Source organism: Sander lucioperca, chromosome 18 (assembly GCF_008315115.2).
Source record: "Sander lucioperca isolate FBNREF2018 chromosome 18, SLUC_FBN_1.2, whole genome shotgun sequence".
Taxonomy (NCBI): domain Eukaryota; kingdom Metazoa; phylum Chordata; class Actinopteri; order Perciformes; family Percidae; genus Sander; species Sander lucioperca.
In genome coordinates this window covers 5663330-5681506 of record NC_050190.1, presented here as the reverse complement: position 1 = coordinate 5681506, position 18177 = coordinate 5663330, and the positions used below count along the sequence as shown (strand labels likewise).

Below are 18177 nucleotides of genomic sequence, written 5' to 3'. Positions count from 1 at the left end.
TAAGTGAGCGTACTTGAAGAATTATTTCTTCGATTAACAGGCAATATTGGGAAACCATTCATCAGGCTAATATCGTTACTCCAAAATGTTTGTGTTTCTATGAGGTTGGTACAGTTCTTCCCTTATCATATGATATGTTGTCTCTAATATTGTATCCACTGGTCTCCTCCAGGGAACAGTACATAATATTACCTGTGACATGAAGAAACAGTTGCCACTGGAACATTTTTTTTTTTTACCCGTGTTCACAAAACTTCACACGTCTTCACCCTCAGGGCCCTACAGGCTGTTCAGTTTCACTGCCTTTGTAGTTTATGTTATGACTTGATAATTAAAGTATTTACAGTACTTTGTGCCAGAACTCTGCAGGCAAGCTCATTCTTACAAAAAACTTGTGAGCCTCACGCTGACGCAGATGGAGCAGTGCTCAACCATCCATGGCTCTAACAAACACTTCTTACAATTCCTGTATGATGTATCATATGTATGCTTTTTACATCTTCATTGAATACCAAAATCGTCAAAGGCAGATTTGATTTTAGTAATGTTACAAGTTTTATGAGCTGTTTGCAACTTGTTCCTTACCTGTGTTTATCTTGGAGGTGATGTGGGATAGGTCAATGCGACGAGGGGGACGTACGTGTGTAGACGTCTTTCTGGTGGTGGTTTTATGTCTTTCCAAAGGTTTGCTTATCTTAGATAGGGGCGCAAAGATTCCTGTGGAAAAAGATAGATTTGAACTATAGTTAGAAGATTATTGGTGATTCTGATATACAGAGTGATAAGACACATACAAAACCCGCAAACAACACATTGCATGTGCTAACACAATTAACAAAAAGGCCAAATCTCCTATAATTTTTTCCCTAATTTTCCCGTTAGATAAGATACCGCTGAAAACCTAATTGGACCAATTAAGTACTATAAAGTCAATAATGGTAGAAGTAATTGATGGAGCGAGCGGGTTGATCTTTAAGTGCTATGCTGTGGCATGACCTACCATGTTTGATTCGACAGGTGAAATACTGAACCCCTGCTACTGAGCCATCGTTCTTCCCCTCTGGTTTGTCTAGTTCTACTCCAGCCCAGAGGCCTCCAGAGAACTCAGTGCTACCACAGAATCGCAGGCTTCCAACCTGTGTACACACAATTTTATACCACAGAGTCAAAACAAATATGAACACAGTGTGCAAAGCAAATCCAAACAAAAACAAGACGTGCAGCAAAAGAACTGGCCACTGCATCGAGCAGTGAAATAACATTTTCATGTGGTGCATTATGTCAAGGGAAGAATCCCTATCAGAAACTCAAAAACATTTGATATGTCGACGTTAACTAAAGCAGCAGCAGAGACAAACAATTAAAAGGGAAAATATAGATCAAAGCTTGACACTGTGCCAGAAAGAACAGGGAAGATAAGAGTTTTAATTAGCCAATTTATACAATTTGGCACACTGTAATTCTGTTCTCAATCAGTACGTTTACATGCACACCAATATTCCACTATTATTCCGAATATGACAATATTCCGAATTTGATACAGGTCATGTAAACAGCATATTCCGGTTGGATATTCTGAATAAGGCCTTTTTCCGAATATAGCATTTTCCGATTAAGACATGAGGGATATTCCCGTATTTGTCAGGTTTTAGAGGCATTCTTTGGACATGTATACAGCGCATTTGGAATATGCGTCTCAATCAGGGTTTTTACCGCAGGCTTATGGTCAGCTCTGTGCGTTGCTATGGTTTCTGTACACAAACCAACCAGCCAACAGTTTGCAAGGCTGGAGACCCAATAAGAAGGAGAAACACAACTACTTTTAAACATTATCAAAGACTTGGATATCAACAGGTTTTTGGATATGCGCACACATCGCTAGTTGAAGGAATGAAAGAGGGACACTTTGTGTTTGCCCGGTCCAACAAGTCCGCCGCCACTGGTAAACTTTGAAAAAATCCTGTTTTGCACAGCTACATGTAAACGTGGATATTAGTGGAATATTCACTTTCAATAGCCATGCAAACAGCTTAGTCGGAATATTGTCTTTTTCGGAATTAGGCAAAAAACGGAACATTATGTGTATGTAAACGTAGTGAGTGTGGCACAGAAATCTATTTATGGCTCATTCTTTCAGAGCAAATGTCCAACTGGGTTAGAATTAGTATTTTCTTATCGTCTACTCATTTTGCTTCTACGCGTGTGCAGTTTAGATGGCCATTCAAGAAGGACACTGCAGACTAACTCCTAGGGACCCTGATTAGATAGCAAGAACTGGTAATGGTGGCCAGTGGTTTTCTTTCAGTCACCATTACTCTGAACAAAAGCTGATGCTGCACATCAATGATGAGGGTTGTTGTGTCCGACAAGTATCCATCAAAATCCTTTTTGTTAAGCTCCTGATGTCTAGACTAAGATAAATAGAGGATAGAGGACTACCAGGCTGCCATACAGTAGCCTACATCATGGCTCTTCCATAGAGATGCTGGCAATGATAGACAGAATAATGGTCAACAGATGTGAAACAAAACTCAAGTCGGTAATGCTAGTTAGGGCTTGCAATGTGAAAGGCAGATGTGTTTGAAGATTATTAAAGCTCAAATGCTTGCTGCTCTCAATCTATCCTCAACTATTTTCACCATGAAGCATTTCCTTTAAAGTGTGTGCAGTAAACTGCTGCGCAAGTCTTTCTGTAGCAGTTAGGCTAATGCAAAACTAATGGCTAGAAACAGGCCACCTCTACTGTACCACTTTGCACTTCCCAAGACCAGCAATATCATGTGTGTAAACAGTTCACCCACTACCCACACTGACTCTCTTGATTTGTCTGCAACCTTTAAGTACAAGTGTTTACCTTGACAAACAGGTGGAGAAAATTCAGTTGAGGATCCCTGAGCCAGGGACGTTGTTTTTAACTGCTGTCAAAACTCACTTTCTTAAAAGCATAAAAACGTGGCGACACCAACCATTTCACCATGTTATTATCTCTTACGGCCCTAAACTCACAATGACATTGTACAAATTTAAGGCACCATTGAAATTTAATAAACTCCTCAGCCCCAAGAGTACAAAAGGCACTCCCTGATCTAATAAGAAACATTTGTCAGGATCCCCGTCAAAGATTTTACAATCATTACAATTTTGTTTTTATGCCACAGGGTTCAAGAAAATCAAAACACTGTTCTACAGTACCACTGTGCAGTAACTGTACCTAATTAGTTTTTTCGGTGATCTTGCAGGAATAAGAGCACACTTATGAAATGGCATTGAGATTACTTGTAAAATGGTGTCACTGCAAAATGGATGTTTAGCTTTCAGAGGCTGATCAAGTTGACTTTTTCAATGTGGTAGCAGTGAGGTAAGGCTAAGTAGTCCTAGTAGTCCTGGTAAAGGACTGCAAGAGGTAACTGAACACATCAATGAACATTTGAACTTAAAACTTCAAAAATCATGTAACATAATGTCAACTACAAATGTATATTTTACAACATGTATGGTTTAAGATCACTGTATAATAGGGGTCTTCTGTGTTAGGAAGCTCAACTGCATTTCCTTTTGGTTTATTTACTAATTATTTGCCATTTTTCATTACTCTGGTAGTTATCATGTTGCAAGCTTATAGCACAGGCACAAACTAATTTAACGAACATACCAGCAGTGTGCGAAAAACCGGTGCCAGTATCAAAAGTACCGAACAGAGCCTTAACAGTGGGAACACTTCAACTTGTCTATGGTTGAAGAGGGAATGTGGAAAAAGCGGTTTCCAAGAGCAAGATCAAATAATTGGGAAACCACAGTCTCGTTCTGTATTTTCCCAATCTGCGTTGGTGCACAAGTGATACTATTAGATGCCAACATTGGACACAATAATGATAAAAAAAAAATACAGAGATGGTGACTGTATTTGTGTATGTATTTGGGGTACTAGGCAGAGACTGTAAATGTCCAGTGGTGGAATGTAACAAAGTACAAATACTTTGTTACTGTACTTAAGTAAATTTTTCACATATCTGTACTTTACTTAATAATCAATAGTGCATACTTTTGACTTTTACTTTGTTACATTTTGCAGCAATTATCTATACTTTCTACTCCACTACATTTCTACAACGTTCCGTTACATTTTCGTTAAATTTCTGATCAGTTTTTCCCCCTGACAAAACGTCTTCCTAACCATCACACGTTTGCAGTCCACAGGGAAGCCTTCAGCAGCGGCCGTCCAGCTCCTGGTGCCGCTCGCAATAATACAAATCCCACTTTTGCCACGCCAAGACCTGCCCTTCAATAGCATTTATTGGCCAGGCGCGTACCGCTCCCGGTACTACCGCTGCTCCTGTTACTGCTGCTGCTCCTGATACTCTGCTTGGTCATATGTGAAGCATCCGTTCACATAGGGTTAATATACAACCCGTACATTTATCTTAAAAACACTCCCGGTCCTCCTCAGCTGTGAAGCCACATACTTGTTGTCCTAGCCCGTGTATTTTTGCTAAATAAATGTGTGCAGCATTCACTGTCCCGTGGGAAATAACGCAAAGTCGAGCTTCATGCAGATCACCCTGATAGATAACCAGAATTGTAAGTTTGTATGTAAACTGGGCCATAGATGGTAAGCACAATTACATTAACCTAAAATTAACTTAATTAAAATGCCACAGCCCATAGTTTTTTTTATTATTAGCATATAGACATTAAGAGAATAAATTGTTATGCAAGTACTTTTACTTTTAATACTTAAAGTACATTTAAAATCAGGTACTTTTTACTTTTACTTAAGTAGGGTTTTCATTGTTGTACATTTATTAAAGTAAATATATCTCTGGTTATTTGTACTTTTACGTAAGTACTGAGATTCAGTACTTCCTCCACCACTGTAAATGTCAACCTTAATTGCAAAGTCAGCTGTAAGTGATGAGAGCGAGGCTTTCACGGATATTGCTCAACTGGGCATCTGAGCCCGTACTGGTGAAGTTGAAGCACCAATGACTGCAACAGAGATGTGTGTTGATTTTGTGGGGGGGGATGTCTCTTTCACCTTTTTGTTGGATCACTAGGCAAATTCAGGGTGGACTGGGAACATGCTTTCAGCGTGACGACTAAAGGCACACATCAGTCATTGTAAAAAAAGGCCGGTTTGGCAAGATTTGCACTGATTTCTGTTTTGAATTGAACTGTGCCATGAACAAAGTTAGAAAACTAAATTATTTGACCTATGGGGCTAAACTTCCACCGCTTTCAAAGTGCGCTTCTTGTCAAAAGGATTACACATGGCTTACACCACCATGCTGAAGTTGGGTGGTTAGGTTGAGCAGCCACGCTATAGTATTTCTTTGCATTTCATGAAGTAATTGGGCAAAAGTAAATTGGTTGTTGGATGGATTTCTTTGACTAAATTCATAGGTAAGGACGGGTTTAATTAACTGAAAGGAAGGTTAATGCAATAAAACAAACTAACCAGCAACAAAAGCTGAAACCTCTGTCATCAGGCACATGCTAACAGCATGTGATGCAGCTAAAGAGTAAACTACATGCTTTAAAGAACATGTTATATACATACACTAAAATTACACTGTGATTGGTCAAGAGACTTAAATAAATGCTTATAATAACAGTGCTGGTATGTGACAACTTCAGTGTATCCCTTTGTTTACACTTTATTTATCAATGTTCTAACACTTGAGCTCAGCTGTGCACACCATGGTACAGCTAAAGAGTAAAGGTTCAAGAATATAGAGATATACGTAAGAGAAGAGGATGATCCATAGGCAAAGAGTGTAAGCATTTTAAAACTGTTACCAGACATTTGACACAATCAGAGATATATGAACTTAAACATGTTAAGGTGAATGTTGATGATATGCCAGAATTAACTGTCAAACATAACTCTGAATGCTGGAAGGATGCCAAAAGGGTGTTGCTTAGCAACTGGAAACTATTTATTTTCTTGGTTGAGGGCTGAAATAATTGAAAAATTAACCAAAGCTTCTGTGTTTGTTTAGGATAAACCACGACACAACTGCATGGCACTGATGTGATGTGGCTACAGGAAAAGGATGTTTGTACATCAATCCCTTTTATACGTTATTGCTTTACTGGCCATTTATGCTGTGCACTTTAATTTTATGTGCCGTTGTTAGTGGAGTAGGTTTATGTAGGATATATCAATTCAATCAATAATCCCATGGAAAAAAGATCAGTGCATTCTCTTCCAATTTAAAAAAAGGGCATGGCAGGAATTCAACCATTTTATGCACATAAGCAAATATAATTCTGCTTAGTGTCACCGAGTAGCTATGTGCTGTGTGTGCATTAGTGAGTCTGCGTGCCCTGCCTCTGTAGTGATCCACAGAGAAAAACACTGATAATGTGAACATTTGGATAACTGCAGGGACTGGAGTTCAAACCCCAGTCTGGTTGCTTCCAGCTTAGCCTGGTGCTCCCAATTTGTAGGATGGGATGTTTTTGTCACTGCACTAGTGACTCATGCTGGCTGTTCTGACTACTGTACAAAGGGGGGTGTATTGGAATTGTGTGAACCTCCCCACCTTTTGGCCCTCCTGGTGAAAATGCAGGTACCACTGCTACAAATGTATAAGGTTAGTGTGGAGCTCTGTTGAGATTAGCAATACGTTTTCACTGTGAGTAGATGCAATAATCACAGCACTCACTCACTGCTGCCAGGAGTCAGTTTACGCCACAGAGGTTCTCCCTGTAACTGGAGAAGTGTACACTGATTTGAATTCAGCTAATCAGGGTGGGTAGCTTCTCTCTATTGTACCACGAGATATGGCAAATGAAAAAGGTGAATATTTCAAAAATAAATCTTGGTACAGCTTTAGGTAAAACTGAAAATGCTGCAATCGAAGGATCAATGAAGATATTTATAATTGTTCTTGCCTTTTAATAGTGACCTACCACACACCTTCTGTCCAGCTATCACCACACGGTCTCCTAGTCGGATTCCCATGGTGGCGAGCTGTATCCTTGCCTTATCAGAGAGAACAGGAAGGGACTGGGCTTGCAGAGTGAGGGGCAGAGGGGAGCTGGGTCTGGGTAAAGGCTGTCTCAGCAAAGTCCGGAGTTCTTTGGCCACGGCGGCTGCATCTGCCATCTCCAAGGGCATGTCAAGGGGGTCAGGCACCATGTCTGCTGGGCACTGTCCTTTTTCATTCTGTAGGTAGAGACGAAATAAAAGTACAGAAGATCGATGCTAAAATGATGAGTAAGAAGTGAATTTCATTCAACATTCTCTTTTAATTTGCCAGCATGCCAATTAAATGTAATACAAATTATATCAGATTATATCAACCTCACTAAGGACAGGGCTGCACGGACATCAAAAAGTAAAACTTTGATTTTTGCTTCCATTATCCAAAGGTTCAGTTTTCATTTCTGTGATAAGGATGCTGGGCTTAGAAGAACCTTTAATCTTAGCTCTGCTCACAGAACAAAATCCCCCGTTTGTTTCAAACAGCTGATCAGCAGGCACATAACATGGAAATTTAGTTAGGTGGCTGAAAGAGACTTTGTCTCACAGAGTCAGCTAGACCAAGTGGCTGTGAGGGCATGACAGACGAGGGGACCTCTTTTAGCACTACTGTGTGCTGGAGTAACTGGGACAAACTTGTGCACACTTGTGTTCGCCATCCCCTCCAGCCAAAATACAAGTGGTCTTTGTTAACATCAAAAAGGAGCTAGCTTTTCATTGCCATGGTCTGTTGTATCACATGTTCTCTAACACTGAGCCTATGTACACACCACTTATTCTGCAACAGTGGCTTGAACGAATGTGTTGTGCTGCTTGTGTGCGGTCTTTGGAGACACTATTTCACAGCACTGGTTCAAAAAAAGAAATGTTCAGTTTAATGTTGATTTTGGTTATTTTTTGTGTATTGATATTTTGATTTGACACTATAAATAAAATTGAATTAAAATGAAATTGACCAACCAGCAAGTATATAGCTATTAAGCCATAAGATGTATGGTAAGGGAAGCATGAAAGGCCAGCAACATTTTTTATTTTTCCATCCCTATAAAACTTTCCACTGCTCAAATACAATGTTTGTTGTTACTAACCCCTGCTGAGCCAGAGAAGAGAAATATCAAACTAAACCACTTCCAAGTCTGACCTTTACTCAAAAGGGAGAGAGATATTAAACTGAATTTCTTGGCTCTGGTATCATGCCTGATACTCCACTGCTAGCCCCCACAGACATTTTCCAAATGCAAGTGACACAATTTGGAAGGTAGTGCATTCAAGTACATCACAAATCAATGCCTATACCGATGCTATATGGTTCCGACAAACGTGGATGATAGTGATTCGACAAACATATTTTTTCCACTAAACTACATTTTCTCCTGAACTTGAGAAAGACTGGTTTTACATGTTCCAGGCAACATAAAATGAAAGTGGCTTTTCTTTGTGTATCTGTGCATTTTGCAGTGTACTCTCTTGGGTATTAATCAAATTAGTATACACAATGTTATGACATAATACACCCACATGAGTGTTCTATCCAACTAAAATGGGTTGACTCACAGTAAACATATTGGTCCTTTCAAACTATACAGAGGATTACTTGTATAACAGATCCAACATTTCTCTAGGGCTAATTGGAAGCAAATACTTGATAAATATTAAATAATAATGCAGAGAGAAAAAAAAACTCCCAACAGTGGAGTGTAAACTGTTGCTTGGCAAGATAAGGAACAAACATTCATTTCTCTGACCCAGAAAATCTCTAAACAAAGGGTTAAAAAGCGGCTTAATATTAAACAGCCTTTACATGCTCTCCAAGCTTGGCATTCACACACTAAAAAATAGAGATAGAGCCTCTGCATTCATCTTTGAGCATTGGGAATTATTTGATTATGGTGTGTAGTGCTTTGGTGACCTCCAGTGGGAAAATTAGAACATACAAAGAAAAGGCACCATTTCTGTTCAGAAGTAGCTAAACTAACTACTAACTAAACTAAAAGATTCCAGGTCTCCATCAAATGAATGTAATTTTGTAAAGCAGTAAATAAAGGAGCCAAAAGTACATACAAAATAATGAAATAATCAAGCAATTTGTTAAATGGTATTGTGTGTCACACAAGTGATTAATGAACAAAAGCAACTTCAATACATTTTATGGAACTGAAATCCAATGACAGTGCGTATCAAAAAAGAAAAAGCAAGGCTAAGATGAAGTCTGAACAGATGAGTTTTCAGTCTGCAACATAAGTTGTGTAGAGTTTCTGCTGTCCTGATGTCAATAGGGAGTTCGTCAAACAGTCGTGACTGACACACATGCGTGTGAGTGTTTGGAGAGAACAATGTAACTTACTCTGAAAGCAGGGTTGGCTCCCAGCTCCAAGAGACATTTGACAGCTGACATGCACAGGTTGGATGCAGCGATGTGCAGGGCGGTGCCAAAGTCGAAGTCACTACAGGTGGCATCTACCTCTACAAAAAAAAAAAAAAAAAAATCAGGAGGACTTTTCTGTGGTATTGTTGTGCATTTTGACACTTTGATGTTGTCCCCTATCCTTTTCTATTAGTAACCACAAATTTAAAATCATAAATTTAGTAACCAAAAATCATTTACAGTCAGTTGCCAGAAAAATTTAAATCCATTAAGTATTGCTACATTAAACATCAACTCCGTCATACTTTGTGTTTGAACAGATTACTAAGAAGAGACTTGATTTGACATGAATCATGGGTGCTGGGAGTTTAAGTTCCACCGTGTATTAACATAACGTGAAGTTGAATGAAGATGAATCAGGTTTACCGAGTTCACAGAACTAGCTTAGATTTGCTGAGTAAAACCCAGAACCCCCTTAAAACTGCAACATGGACTGATGGGAAAAAAAAGATATCAGTTATCCAGATAACTTGGAACAGGCCCCAGGTCCATTGTTGAGTAATTGCTGCAGCAGCTGGCAGCTGTTATCAGGGCCAAAGGTGGTCCATAACTGTAGTGAAAAAGGCCTTCCGTTTTCTGGTATCTCGGGGTATTTATATATGCATGCTTTGACCACTCAGGGTCTGTGATGTTGCCCTATCTCAACAGTTTACTACAATACTCATTTACAATGTAACCAGCTCCTGTTGTTCAGTAGCCACATTTATTTTCTATATTTATGATACGGATAGTAAAATCTGGAGTGTGCACTTTGACACTACTGCTTTCAAAGCTGCATATGTATACTCAATATTACATTTTTCACAGTCAAGCTATCCAATAATCACTGGCATATAACCACAAGGGAATCATTTGATCTCCCTAAGGACATGTTATATTGTTATAAAAGGCAGATTTCTGATATACAATGCAAAATTGTGGTAAAATAAAGGTGTTTCTGTTATCATGACCATGTTTACACGCATACTGTAAAACAGGGATTGTCATTTATAAATGTGTATAACACATGACTTGGTCAGTCAATTCTGTAGAGGCTGTTTTTAGGCTTTGTCCCTCTACTCACTACAAGTCAATATAGACAGCTGTTTGGCCAGAGGTGATGAACATCAGGCTGCATCGCAGGCACAGTAATGCTCACAGGCCCAGTGAAATGTGTGAAAGACTCAAGCTGGACTTGAGACAGCCATAGATCTTCATTTTTATGTAAGCTATTTAAATAATAAATAGACTGGACTGAACACCAACTTAGCGCATTACAGTATCCAAAATATAATCTATGACAAAAAGGTACCCGAGCAGTCGCTTAAATATTGTTAGCATATGGAAAACTGGCTACTAAAAAAATAACATAAAACAAATTTTTTTACTGAGGTAAGCTTTCAGTCAGGGACCTTCTTCAAGACAGACTGTGGTGCACAATGCTTTCCCTGTTATTCTTTGTTCCACCTTAGCTCCAGCACCATCAACCATGCTTTATCTGCCGAGTAGTGATTTTTATAAATTGGACTTGGACTGTGAAATGAGTGATAATTAAAAGAGACGTAGTCAATCTGCAGTGAACTTTTGCTGCCATTGTCCAAGTCTATCCACACTGCATCATGAAATTTAGAAAAACCTTACCACCTAATGCAGCAGCACCACAAACTACAGCCTCCAAAGAATAGAATCACACCTCACTGACACCAACAACAAAAACTGAATCTGAAAATGTTCTTAGATTCGGCACTGCAGTTGGTTATGAAATTAGAAACGTTTGCCCTGCAATGACTGCAGGGGTGACCTTCCCCCTGCTCTCACCTCCAGGCTGGGAGGCCTGCAACACCACCCGGATAAGCTGGGGCACGTCGAAGTAGGCCGCATAGTGCAGGGCCCTCATGTTAGTCCAGCGTGAGCGAAGGTTGGGATCAGCGCCCATGGCAAGGAGCTGGCGGGCAAAGCCAGCTGCTGTCTCTGCATCACCTGAGAAACACAGGAGGGTTACAAGTATTCGGTGTGGGGGGAGGAGGGTAGTAACAGACAATGGGCCTGTTTTGACCTGGTATTAAAATCCGATCTAAGTGATCCAGTCACAAGTGGACAGCTTTAAGTACAGGTGTGTTTACACCTGGCAGTAGAATGTGCCTCCAAATAGAGAAGATCAGATCTCACTTCCTGGCTCCATATGAAAATAAACACGGACATCATTTCCGTTTGCACATAATCAGAATCAGAAAGGGCTTTATTGCCAAGTACGTTGCACATACGAGGAATTTGTCATGGTGTTGTTGGAGCATGTCACACATTCAAATATAAGAAGGATAAAAAGAATATAAACAATATAAGTATAAACATATACACAGAGTATGTATTAATAACGATAAAATAAATTTAAATAAATAGTAAAATAAGTTAAACAGTAGTAAAAAGGAACGCTACAGCAGAGTAGGTACAGTGGCATGAGGAGCCAGAGAAGAAGTTTGGAGAGAGAGATACAGATACCTGTAAGATTGTGTGTGTGTGTGTGTGTGTGTGTGTGTGTGTGTGTGTGTGTGTGTGTGTGTGTGTGTGTGTGTGTTAGAAACATGCAAGGACTAATGACAAAGCGCTGCTATAGTCTGTGTGCCGAAATAAGGATGTCTACTGACGGGCGCCAGGACCTGTGCAGGAGAGAAAGACGTTTGTAAAAGTTTCAGTGTATTCAGCTCTCAGTACGTTTGTAGCTTCTAACTGAATCTCTGTGTTTGGAAGTTTAGTATCTATATATGCAACTTAATAATAAAAGCTTTTAAATAACAAAATAACAGGGTACTTTTATCGTAAAAGAATTTATAGAAATGAAACCGCTACACAGGGATTACAGCCGCTCCTTTGACCACTCAGACTCGCCGGCTTACTCCAGTGCTCGCAATGCGAGATTACTAAATAGCTAAATGAGAAGTTGCAAGAACAAGAATGTCTGTAGTAAAATCCTACATATTTGTGAACTCGGAACGTTTTATTAAACTAAAAATGAGGTTGCCGGCTGCCGGGATTATAAAAGCAGGCAGCACAGGAACAAAAACAGAGACACATCATCATGACATTATGATGATAACATCCAAAACACACAATTTACTCTCAGTGGTTTCTGTAACGAGAAATACTTAGAAGGAGTACGTAGTTCCGCTCACAGTTGAGTTGCTGGTCGTTGATGTGTACCAGGAGAAATACGCGTACACACTACTATACCATATGTGGCCTAAACCACCTCCGAATGTGGTCGGAGTGATCGGATCTCAATGAGTCCTCAATGCATCCTGGGTGCATTCACACCTCTACAAAGAGCTATCGGGTTACTCAGATCGGATTCCAATACCAGGTCAAAACGGGGCCACTATGTCAGCTCTAGAGACTGTGTTTGAGGAGAAGTAATGATAAGTAGCAGTGCTCACCGAGTCATCCAGTTCAGTGGTCGGAGTAGCAAAACAAACTAACACACAGAGAAGACGGAATAGATGTGTGTACACTTTTAAAATCCAGCTGAGTGTTTATTCAACACCCCTGTAAATACTAACCGATGCCCGGGGCCCCGGCCTTGCAGCAGTAGTGCAGGAGGCTCATATCTGTCAGACCGTCTCGGTCATTCACACCACAGCCTCTCTTTAGTATCTGTGCAAAGACAAGATGTGCAGTGTGTCACTAAGGACCACTAGTGTCGTTTTTATATATATATATATATATATATATATATATATATATATATATATATATATATATATATATATATATATATATATATATATATATATATATATACACATACACACACACACATTTTACATGATAATCTATAAATTGAAACTCTGGGGCACTGTTCTGATGAATGAGAAGTAAGCTGGGCCTCTCATAACTCGAGAAGAATTGTGCAAACTAACATCGAAATGAGGCGTTTATTTCTCAAGGGTAACAGTTATTTAGTGAGAGAGTCAGAGAAAATAATCTCTTGCTTTTACCCTTGAAACAAGTACTTCCCTGCGCAAATTTACTGCATTGCAGCTATTTTGTGTAACTCCGACTGGAGGTGGTTTGGGGGTGGGTTGGCAGGCCCTTCACCAACAACCAGAAAACAGGTTTATTTTATTTTAAAGTATTCTGGTGTTTTCAGTTAGCATATTTTGTATTTTGCATGGTTTTGTCGTGATTGATTTGTGAATAATCAATGAGTAGAGTTATGAATTGTAACTTTTACAGACAGAAAGACAGTTTGTATCAAAGCACAGACAGGGAAAAATGCTAAATGGCGTCACCTCATTGCCGATGAGGTCGATGTACTTCTGAACCTGGGGCACCCACTGCCTGAGGACAGCGAACAGCTCTGGTATGGTTGTGTTGGGATCCAGAAGAACCTCTTTGCACTGCGGCTCACTGGGGTCAAAGAAGGAGAACTCTGGAGGAGGTAAGATGTCAAAAACGACAGAGATACAGTTTAACTGTTAGGTAATGTAATTGACATTGAACCTTGGAACTAGGAATCCAAAGCTGTATGTTCCTTGTTCACCTGTATATGCATGTGAAGAGAGCATGTGTGAAACTCTGCAGTACAGACATACATTAACTTTCTGCAACACACTGTTCAATCGATTCAATCAAATTTGCAATCTTGGGAAATGCCCTTGCTGTGCTTGCAGAGGCGAATGAAAATCAGATGTGACAGCGGATGGCATGCCGTGAACCAAATGAAGCATTAGAGAGCCTGACTGAGGCTGAAAGCAAATAGGCTTGGCCTTTCACAGTGAATACCAACGCTTATAATTTAACCAGTGTCGAACTTTCTGCATTTGCTTTACTGACGTTAACGAGGTAACTTTAGGTTCAACCCAGGGTTTTCTGTACCACAACGGTGGATCACTTGTTACCGGGTTAAATCGCCGTGGTAACTTACGCTGAACACCTAACCTGGTCGGGAGCAGGTTAAGTTGGAGATTAGAGATCAACTGGTGTAAAAGCACCGCCTACTGACCAATTAATACTCTGATTAATACATCTGATCGATAGCGGCGTCACTGTTCTTAGATCAGGTGAAGCTCGGTGAGCAGAGAGAGAGAGAGAGAGAGAGAGAGAGAGAGAGAGAGAGAGAGAGAGAGAGAGAGAGAGAGAGAGAGAGAGAGAGAGAGAGAGAGAGAGAGAGAGAGAGAGAGAGAGAGAGAGAGAGAGAGAGAGAGAGAGCTCATAAAAGTTAAAACACTTAGAGACCGACAACCACATTAACATTCCCTGATGGGTATTTTATGAAATATTTTAATGGGAGGGAATTACATATAGGCTATCGGCTTCTTGAGCCGTGTGTTGCCAATGCGCACATCGGTTTGAATTATGTTTTTATATATTTTATTTGCTCTCACGATCGCTTCCACTGCCAGGGTTGCAACTGAAATAATAACGGCAGTTTATGGAAAGCACAAGTGTAATTATGGTCAGATCTTGGTCCTGACTGATTGTTGTGATATTGATAAGCGTTGTGATTTACGCATCTACAGCGTCGGCTATTTTTTTGCCAGCTTACCTCCTGTTTTAGGAAGCAGCAAATGTATTGCATTTTGCCTGCAAAACCGTGTGTCTGTGTTCTTCATATTTAGGTAGAATTATAATTTGCTCTTCTTATATAAAATATGCGGTTCTGGTAGATGTTTACGATTGGTCATGCTGCTCAAACACCGCCTCTTTTATGTGAACACGCGCCGCTGGATTGGGAAACCCAGGGTTGATTGAACTAGTTGTTAACCACCGTCGTGACACAGCTTATGCGGGACCGCAGTTGTTAGGGTTAGTGAAGCCGGGTAACAAAGAAATCCAGGACATTGATCTTGGTTGATCTTGATTCGTAGTACAGGCCGCAGGTGTGACGTCACTCCCACACCTGAAGCTAGTCAGCAGCAATCAGGAAGAGCCATTAATGCCCTGTTTACACGTACATGGTTATTTTGAAAAAACAGACATTTCCCTTCGTTTGTGCCCTTCGTTTACACGCAAACGGAGAATTCGCCTCTGAAAACGAGTCTTTCTAAAGCCTCCGGCCAGAGTGGAGGTTTTGGAAATCTTCGTTTACACGTTTGCATGTAAACTGAGACAAACGGAGGTTTAGGCAGCCGAGGAAGTGAGGAAGAGAAGAGAGAGGAAGTCATTCGTTGCTGTTGTTGCTATTTTCAGGATTCTGACTGGCCAACGTGGGCTTGAGCTTCTCGTTACACTGTCACCTACAGGTTTGGCATGCTCATGACGGCATATATACACGGGTACGTGTAAACGAACCCTTTTCTGAAAACTGACAGCTGTGCACGATGTTATTTTTGAAAACGGAGAGGTTGAAATGTCCGTTTATGAAAATAGCCGGCCACGTGTAAACGTAGCATAAGTGGCTGTGCAGAGCCAGTGATTGCTAGTGTGAGTTGGAGAGCGCTTCAGTGGAAGCCGGTGTGATCCTGTGAGAGAGCAAGAATCGAGCCAGAGAGAACTAAACCAGTGTGTCCAGTGTGGAAGCTGCTTGTGTGTTGCTTCAGATACGTGCAGTAAAGCTAGTGTTAATTGCGATTTGTTTGTTTAAAACTTTGCGCTTTAGTTTTCCTTTTGTGATTTATTCGTCTTCCTTTTGTGAAGACAGTCATCTTGAACTGTTTCTGCCTCTCTCTTGGTTTTTCCCCGGGTTTATTTAATTGTTAGTGTCCTCCGCCCCTAGACACGATAGGGACATAACACATTTGTTAAGTTGTATACTTTCTGTCAAATACACTGGACTGCATTAAATGACAAAATGTAAAACTCAAATCAATATGACTCACTTTGTGTTAGCTTAAGCCATCAAAAGTGTGTAAAACTATTCACAAAATTAAAAATGATGACAGGATATATTAAAATAATAAATGAGGAGCAAGAAATAGATATCTGCCACCATAAAACTGGAATCATCGGTCAGCATATTCGAGTGCGGTTTGAGAACTTTGATATCTCACTCAATCATCATCATTGAATATTACTGCTTGAACCTCGATGAGTCACGCCTAGTAGTGCACTGATTAAATGATCAATAATCATAACTCGATAACATTTTTAGTATTCATCAGCTGATCATTATTTCAACTGCATGATCAAAAACATTTTTCAAATTCCAGCCATAGGTCTGTTTATATCTGTTAATTAACTTAAAATGTCACACAGCTCCACTGTGCATATGTACTGAATGTGTGCATATGTGTGGATCCTCACCACAGTCACTGGGCATGGGTGCAGAGGCCACCTGGTGGATAACCGGCCGCTGATAGGAAGAGGCCCGGCCCAGCACAGTGTCTCCCTCAACAGGCTCTGAAACATCCTCCTTTGTCATCTCCCCCTCAGGGCCTGTGGCAAGAACAATATTAGAAGACTTATTCTTAGAACACAAGTAGGTCTAATTTCAACAAAGCAGTGTGAACTCCAAAAATATATAGGTAGATATATAGGTAGTAAAATATCACAGTACCAACAGCCTTAAAGGTCCTATGGCATGAAAATTTCACTTTATGAGGTTTTTTTTAACATTAATGAGTTCCCCCAGCCTGCCTATGGTCCCCCAGTGGCTAGAAATGGCGATAGGTGTAAACCGAGCCCTGGGTATCCTGCTCTGCCTTTGAGAAAATGAAAGCTCAGATGGGCCGATCTGGAATCTTCCCTTTATGTCGTCATAAGGAGGAAGGTTACCTCCCCTTTCTCTGCTTTGCCCGCCCAGAGAATTTGGCCCACCCATGAGAGAGAGACATCATACTGTCTATGTTGCAAAAGAGCGAAGCATGGCAGTTGGTCAAGGCCACACCCCCACCCTCCACCTTGCCCCCCCCTCTCTCCTCCTCAATAGCATTTAAAGCTACAGACACAGAAATGGCACATCCTAAGGAAAGCTCATTGTGGGACTGGCTCTAGTGGCTGTAATTCTGCACCAAGGCTGAATTTCGGGAAAGAGACTTCAGATACAGTATTAGGGGACCACTAAGGTCTATATAAAAGAGACTTCAGATACAGTATTAGGGGACCACTAAGGTCTATATAAAAGAGACTTCAGATACAGTATTAGGGGACCACTAAGGTCTATATAAAAGAGACTTCAGATACAGTATTAGGGGACCACTAAGGCCTATATAAAAGAGACTTCAGATACAGTATTAGGGGACCACTAAGGTCTATATAAAAGAGACTTCAGATACAGTATTAGGGGACCACTAAGGCCTATATAAAAGAGACTTCAGATACAGTATTAGGGGACCACTAAGGCCTATATAAAAGAGACTTCAGATACAGTATTAGGGGACCACTAAGGCCTATATAAAAGAGACTTCAGATACAGTATTAGGGGACCAATAAGGTCTATATAAAAGAGACTTCAGATACAGTATTAGGGGACCAATAAGGTCTATATAAAAGACTTCAGATACAGTATTAGGGGACCATTAAGGCCTATATAAAAGAGACTTCAGATACAGTATTAGGGGACCACTAAGGCCTATATAAAAGCATCCAAAAAGCAGCATGTCATAGGACAGTTAATTAGTTTGTGTAATATTCCTCATCCTCCTCTGATTCTGTAATATATTGCAGAATGCAAGTGCAACACGTTGAAACTATTACACACAGTACAGGACAATTAGTACTTATTAATTATCGTAATATGATGTTGACATACATACTGAGGTAAAATGTAATATGCAGTATGGTAAATATGAGGATTATAAATCGGCCAAACCAACAAAATCATCTGATATTTAGGCCTAAGGATTAGAGA

The 18177-nt window shown here is 40.2% G+C and overlaps 1 protein-coding gene across 5 annotated transcripts in view; it reads right to left on the bottom strand.

Moving 5' to 3' along the window:
- The window catches only part of LOC116065714 (CAP-Gly domain-containing linker protein 4), a 38167-nt gene that overhangs the window by 16861 nt on the left and 3129 nt on the right, over positions 1-18177 (bottom strand). For all 5 annotated transcript variants that reach the window (XM_031321302.2, XM_031321299.2, XM_031321300.2 and 2 more), the window contains 8 exons: positions 16632-16763; positions 13679-13818; positions 12947-13040; positions 11211-11372; positions 9333-9451; positions 6923-7171; positions 1001-1136; positions 586-717 (listed from right to left, as the gene is read on the bottom strand). In XM_031321302.2, coding sequence (XP_031177162.1) covers positions 586-717; positions 1001-1136; positions 6923-7171; positions 9333-9451; positions 11211-11372; positions 12947-13040; positions 13679-13818; positions 16632-16749 — 1150 coding nt within the window. In that variant the 5' untranslated portion in view covers positions 16750-16763. The remainder of the gene's footprint in view (positions 1-585; positions 718-1000; positions 1137-6922; positions 7172-9332; positions 9452-11210; positions 11373-12946; positions 13041-13678; positions 13819-16631; positions 16764-18177) is intronic.